Below are 7,423 nucleotides of genomic sequence, written 5' to 3'. Positions count from 1 at the left end.
CCTGGATGGAAAGAAGTGAGTTCGCATATTACAGGCTTTCTACAAGCACTCAGGTATGACCTGCACACCTCGCCGTCTCAATCAGTAAGGATCCTAATGACTAGAGCGGCGTACGACAGCATCAACCCTCCACGAGCCCGGACAGCCCGAATAACCTCAGCACCCGTACGAGTCAGTACCTGTACAGGTGCATGTGACTAAGGCATACACACATGTTTACTCTAGATAGATTTCATTCTCGTTTCTTGGATTTTGCCTAATTTCTGGGCATATTTTAATCAAATATTCCTTCCTTTGTTCTTTACTTTGCTCAAAAAGAGACACGTGGTGAGTTGGTTTTGATTATTTAACCCACACTTGTGCTTTTTCATTACCATCCACTGTGAAGGCAATCATTGTCTGTTTATGCATTCATTGACGCATGCATGTTGTCATACATGACGCATAACTTACTCATGTTTCGTCTTGTATCATCAAGTGAAATTAAAATTCAGAGGTTTTGTCTGTTTAAATGTAAAGTTCTACTGTTTTCTGTTCAGGCCTCCGAGACCAGTGAACATCACCAATGAATACTCGTTCTCACACTCCATGCCTACATCAGGGAACCCTTACTCCACCAAAAAGTGAGTACAGCCAGGTGAACAATAGATGCCCTGGATTCTGTAACACATCTTTTTTGTGTGTCGAGCTCCCTAAAGGCCCCGCGACCCGCGCCGTCTTTTCTTTTCTTCCCTTCATTTGTGTTTAACCACTTTTGTTGCTCCTTGAGCTGAATGTAAATGACTTGCCTTGCAGTAAGAATAACGATGTTACACAGAGAAAGCCCCTGACGGGGGCCGCTCCTCATCTGCTGAAAGGGAAAGGGTAAGTGACACAGGTGTGCAAAAGCATGCGTGGACTAATATAGGTAATAATCGTCCGGCATGGACTAGAGTGCTTTTGTTTCTCGGAAAAACTATTAAGCAAACCGGCTTTCCTTATAGACGGGGTTTACTCTGCCGTTCTCAAGGGGCTAGTTCATGAAGATTGTTTGCCATTAGTTTGGAGTGTCTGTTTTCAAGCTTTTCATTCACTCAGGAATGGAAAAAAACTAACCGGCGCCTCATAAGATAAGCACCGCTGAATGCTACCATTAGTCTTTGCTGTGTTTGAGAGGTTTTTTTTGCCGATGGGTGGAAAAACAGTGTGCTTGTTCAAGTGAAGTGGGATTCCTTTAGCTGTTTAGTTGCTTATTAACGTTGGATTTTTGAAGATTGACAGGAGATTAGTGACTTGGAACTCCTCAGTGGCTGCACCTGTGATGTGTGGTTCTTTGGAGAACACTGTTCCCTTTCAAAGAAAATCCTACTGATAATGTAAGGAGTGAGTTGTTCCAAGGACGTAGTGGGAAAAATAACTCAAGGAAATGTGAGTCAGAAAGCACCTTGACTTTCATTCTTAAATTTACAAAATCTTGATTTTTTTTTTTTCCTTCTGTTGAGCCACAATATAGTTTAAGCTGACTCACACTTCAAGCAATGACAGTCACTAACCTGCCTCTAACACACAGATCAGCTCATAACTCATTTGTTTTCTACAGTTAATGCCACTAAATATCAGTAGCTGCATTTTTATTGACTATATAATTGTTCAAATTAGATTCTCCTAATGCAGGGGTCTGTAACCTGCACCTCTGCAACCAAATGTGGCTCCTTTACTAAAGAAAATAAACCAAGTTTATAAATGTTAAAAAGTTTAACTATAAACTAAGAAAGTAGTAATTAGTAAAGGGAGAAAAAAAATTAACTAACTCAAACTTATCTCATTTAAAAAAAAATTGAAGGACAGTGCAGATAACAAGTCAGACTACAACATTTTTTACACATTTTTGTGCGTCCTGTACTACAAATAATCAATGGACGTCCATAAGAACAACCAGCGTTCGAGTGTAACAGATTATTAAGCAAATTTTCAATTTTTTTATTTATTTTTTTAAATAGGTCACTTAATTAGCTTGATTTTCATTTTGATTTTTTTTAGATTAATATTTGTGGCAGAAATGTAACAACAACAGTGAAATTAACTTTTTTTATTTAATCACTGCTGACATTACACTTGCTGCTACTACTTTATTTACATTTACATTTATTTATATATTTATTATTTATAATATTAATTTATTAGCATGCATCTGCATTATTAGCTAAACTCCAAATTAGCCTAAAAAATGAAAAATGCCTAAATTAGCCAAAACAGCTAGCATGTAGCTGAAATATTAGCTAAACTCCAAAATAGTCTAAAAAACCTTAAAAATGCCAAAATAGTCCAAAAAACTAGTAGAATGCTGATATAACTTTCAACTTTACTACACCCCGACTCCATATAATATAAAGTAACGACGAATCGACTTTAAAATCAGTTCTCGACTATTTTAATAGTCGATTAGTCGACTAATCGTCTTAATATATTCCCGCACTATATCGTTTTTTAGTAGTTAGGGGGGAATTCGGACACAACCTTAGGTTTCACGGCAGCCATGCTCTAGCTAGCACATGAAACGGAAAATTCCTGCCGTCTTGGCGTCTTCCTCACTGTCCTCGACTTTTTGTCTAGATAATTTTTACTCTCATTTTATGATAAGAGAATGGGTGTAATGTTTTCCTTCCTCATGCAGAATAATGTTGGAGTTTAAGTTTATAGACTAAAAATAAGCCGAATGCGCAGTGCTACTGTTACAGGAAGTAAACAAATCTTCAAAATAAAGTGTCAGTGAAGCTTCCTATTTCCAAAGTAAAACTAGCAAGGGTGTTTTTGTAATTGGAAAAAAAGTTCTATTCACTGGCATAAGTTCTTAAAAAACAAATTTGCTTTAACACGGGCGTTTTAGCTCCACTGTTTACATTCTTTTGATTCTTGTAACTCTCCAACATTTTACGTAATTCCAGCGGATTCTGAAGCGGAGAAAAACGTGACTGTATAATCCACGAGGATCCGCTGATTCTGCATGGAGAAAAGCAGCTTTCCACACAGACTTCACACAGATTTGCTTTAGAACATAAAACACTGCAGAACTTTGAGGATGGAAAAACCGTAAGGAATATTTTCAGGATTTGTTGTTAAATCAGGGATCAGGAACCCTTTAACTTGCAATCCAATTATAACGTTTTTGTGCTAGCTTACCCTGGAACTTAAACTTTTTATGTTTTATAAGGTGAAATTGAAATTTATTAACTATATATGTAAATTTCTAATTCTGTGAACGCACCGTATTCCAATTATTAGCAGTACTATACATTACGTGAACCTCCACGGACTGAGTACCAGCTGGAAAAAAATTACACATCACCTTATGTAAATAATAATCCTTGACTAAACTACTAACCGAAAAATAATCGACTACTAAAGTAATCGTTAGCGACAGACCTAATCTGCTGTTTATCTGCATATTTACTGATAATGAAGATTTAATGCAAACAGTCTATTTGAGAAATTGTGATTTATTTTAAAGTTTGTGTTATGGAAACAGAGCTAATAATGCACTGTGTACTAAAAACATACCGACAGCAGTGTTTTTCCACTGTTTTTAGGATTTTTTTTGTTTTTGCTCTCAGTCTTAGTCATCCTGACTCACTGGTTTTACTCACCATGCAGCTTGTTGTTTATGTTGAATCTCTGATGAATTAAAAAAAAGGGAGTTCTTGCTAAAATGGTGCTTGTTTTAGTGCCATCATCACCACACTTAACACCTTCGTAGTCGTAGGTTATTAATTCTATTTTACTGTGTGAGCAAATGGTTATTTTTGAGGCATCACAGAAACAGGAATCCTTCTAAACATGTATTATATGTATTTAGAGACTCAACGTATTTGAAGGTGCTGAAAAAAATGTAACACGCTTGGGCATGTACATATTATTCTTAATTCTTTATGCTTAATGTCTAAAAAAAAAAACTATAAAATGATCATTAGCTTCCAGTGAAGGACCTCAGTCACATGCCCCATATGGATGGTGTGGGTTTTTGGATTGCCCGGCCTTGTCTGAGCTGCCATTTGGCTTAAAATTGTGTAGCTGGATACCTCCAATATTGCTTGCCTTTTTTTTCTTTTGCTAATGCTAGCTTCGACTTGTGAGGTGCTATAAGCTAGCGCAGGGGTCAGCAACCTTTAGCAGCGAGAGAGGCACTTGCTCTCATTTTCTTCTGATCAAAACCTAGAAGGAGCCTCATAATTTACTTAAAAATTTTGAATTTGCGTTCATGACCGTCTTTTTTTAAAAAGCAAATATGAATTATGTCTATTTTTTGGCATGAACAAAAGCAAAAATATATATTTTTTAAGATAATATGAGCTTTTTAACTTATAAAATATCAACCTTTTTACCAAAGTTTTACTTAGCATATAAAATCTGTGAATTCTGGAGGTAGAGTTGAGCAAACAAAACACCCTCAGGTCAACAGGGATGTAAAAACATGTCCCTCCCACTCAATGATGTCATCAATAGTCGCCGGTTATCTACATTAGCATGTAGCTGCCAACACTGGATTTATAACTTTAAAAAATAATGCAAAAACTAAAATGTATTACTTACATTTAAACTTCTATGCTTCAGACCACACCCACTTGAAGAAATGATGTTTGTCCTTGTGAGATACACTCACAGGGGAGGGAGCCCTTCGCCCAGTGGCGGACATAACAGTTTGGGGGCCCTAGGCGAAAATTAAAGTGGGGCCCTGTGCAGCGGTTTTGTTAATCCTTTTTTTTATTTATTTATTTTTTAATCCTAAGCTGCGTAAAAATATCAAATAACGTATCCATTGGTCCACTAATAGACAGAATAAATGTCAAGAATCCAAATATTCTTATACGTATGTAAAAACTTAAATCAGTTCAAAGCTGTTGTTTGAAACTGAACTGGAAATGCGTAAAACACAATGATTTTGAGAATAATAATTAAATGATTAGGATCAAACGTATAAAAGGCATTCATGGAACAGGTTAGTAGGCATATTTGTTTTATTATTAGTAGTAATCTGGGAAAACTGAATTCTCTGCTGGCTAACTTGCTTTTTACTGGAATATTCTATTGATGCAGAGAGACGGGGGAGGACAAAATACTTTGACATGATCAGTCTGATACTGTTTCAATGATTTTTTTTTTTTTTTTTGAGAGCGTTAAATAATAATGAGCACAAAATTAATTTTAGACACTTTTATTAAGTGTTCAGCTCAGGTTCCCAGTGTTGGGAGCTCCAGGCAAATGCCTATTTCACCTAATGGTAAGTCCGCCCTCGCCTCCGGCAAAAAACTATTTTTGACACCCCTAGCCCTCCAAATGCCCTTACAGTTGAAGGGGTGGGGCAAAACTGTAGGGATGAGGGAAGAATTCGGCCTAACGTCTGCACCAAGTGTCCCGCCCACAACCCGGAAGCGAATTTTTAATGTGCTTCTTCTGCACTACAGAAAATATGTCTTGAAAAAAATGACAGACTTTTTGATTTTTGCTATAAACTGCATTAAAAATTCCAAAGTGAATTATTTTAAAATATATATTTGGAGTGGGACTTTAACTCTTTCTAATAAAAAAGTATTGAAATAGTTTAATCGAAAGATTAGTTTAACTAATCAACTATCTCTAAAGGATTAACTATATTGTTGGATTAGTCCTAAAGTGAGAGCATAATTGTTGGGATTTATTGTGACATTATGTTACTACTGAAAGTACATTAAAATGACAAACTGCAGCGTTTATTGAGTAAATATCAGAGAATAATGAGATTTTGTCTGCACACTGTCCTCCTTTATGTTACTAGTCTTCATCCTAAACATAACATGGCTTTGTTTCTCTCTAGTCGCTCATGAATGTCTTCTTTTCAGCAACTCTTCTCTTTTTTTCATTTCCTCCTCCTCTTACTCCCACAACTGTCCCTCATGTAACGTGTTGTTTTATGTTTGTGAAACCCTGCGCTGTTCCAGGTTGAAGTACAACCTCGATGTTGCTGATAGACTTGCTGATGAACATGTTCTCATTGGCCTCTATGTGAATCTGCTCCAAAACAACCCCAGATCATGGTTAGTCGGCGTGCTGCTGTGTTTGCCAAACACCATGTCAAGTATGGGGTCAAGTCAGGATCAACTGCAAAGCTGGGGGGCAAACTCGGCTACAGTTTTCTTATATTTTAAAAGTAAATTTTTAGGTTTTAAGTTTGTTTTTTATTTTTTAATTCAATTTATTTATTTACTTTTTGGCAGCTGCTACCCAACGTTAACAAGCATAATAAATTATCTTTAAAAGACCAAAAGAAACGTATTTTGGGGTTTTCCGGTGTTAAAATGTTTGGATAATCAGATTGTAAATTTGAAAGAAAACATAAAAATTAGAAAACAGTTTTTCAATGTTATGTAACTTGAAAAAAATAAGTGCAAAAATTTAAAATAAAATTTAAATTTGAAGAAATACCGAAAACTTGAATTTAAAAAATAAAATTAAAGCATAAAATTGTTTACATTTTTTTGTTTGTTACAGATTCTGTTTTGTATTCTCAATTTTTGCTCCGCTTGTTTGTTTTTCTTCCTTTTTGCTCTTTTATAGTTTCGCTTCAGACTTTTCCATATACAGACATGGACAAAAGTGTTGGTACCCCTCAGTTAAAGAAGGACAAACCCACAATTCTCACTGAAATCACTCAAAACTTACAAAAGTAACAATAAATAAAAAATTATTGAAAATTAAACAATCAAAATCAGCCATCACTTTTGAATTGTTGATTAACATAATTATTTTAAAAAAACAAACTAACCCTAATAGCTGAAAATGAGGAAGCTGATAGCTGAAAACCCTGACGTTGACAGCTGAAATCACTTAAGCTAATAGCTGAAAACGAGGAAGCTGATAGCTGAAAACCCTGACTTTGACAGCTGAAATCACTGAAGCTAAAAATTATATAAGTTAGAAATAAGCAAAAGATAACTTTAGTCTATTAATAACAATAAAATAAAAAGATCTGGAGGGCCGCATAGAATTACCCATAGGGCCGGATCCGGCCCCCGGGCCTTGACTTTGACACATATGAACTAAAAGCTGATAAACTGAACCCTGACCAAATTAAATCCACTTGCCCAAAGCTATTTTTACACGCAAAGTCGGACTCAAAAACCGTCTAATCTGGCAATTCTCTGCTCACCAATTTGATATGAACTGGAATATTCTATTGCTGCATAGTGGCAGGGGAGGACAAAACACTTGTACATGATCAGTCTGATGTCATTTCTGGGATTTGGGGTGTTTTTTATGACACTGTAAAATAATAAAAATATAATATTATTTATATTATTATTTATAACGTAATATTTATTTTAGATCCTTTTATTATTTGTTCAGCTCAGGCAATCGCCTACTTAGTCCTAATGAAAAGTTTTATGTTAATAATTTTTTTGAATTCAAGTTT

The 7,423-nt window shown here is 35.5% G+C and overlaps 1 protein-coding gene across 1 annotated transcript in view; it reads left to right on the top strand.

Moving 5' to 3' along the window:
• The window catches only part of dtna (dystrobrevin, alpha), a gene marked incomplete in the record, with an annotated part of 24,666 nt that overhangs the window by 5,273 nt on the left and 11,970 nt on the right, over positions 1–7,423 (top strand). Inside the window, 3 exon segments of the mRNA XM_036216400.1 lie at positions 549–623; positions 796–864; positions 5,952–6,047. Of these exon segments, the coding sequence (XP_036072293.1) occupies positions 549–623; positions 796–864; positions 5,952–6,047 (240 nt within the window).

This window comes from Oryzias melastigma, linkage group LG17 (assembly GCF_002922805.2).
Source record: "Oryzias melastigma strain HK-1 linkage group LG17, ASM292280v2, whole genome shotgun sequence".
Lineage (NCBI taxonomy): Eukaryota > Metazoa > Chordata > Actinopteri > Beloniformes > Adrianichthyidae > Oryzias > Oryzias melastigma.
Note: the sequence above shows the minus strand (reverse complement) of the source record. Positions and strands in the feature narration are given on the sequence as shown.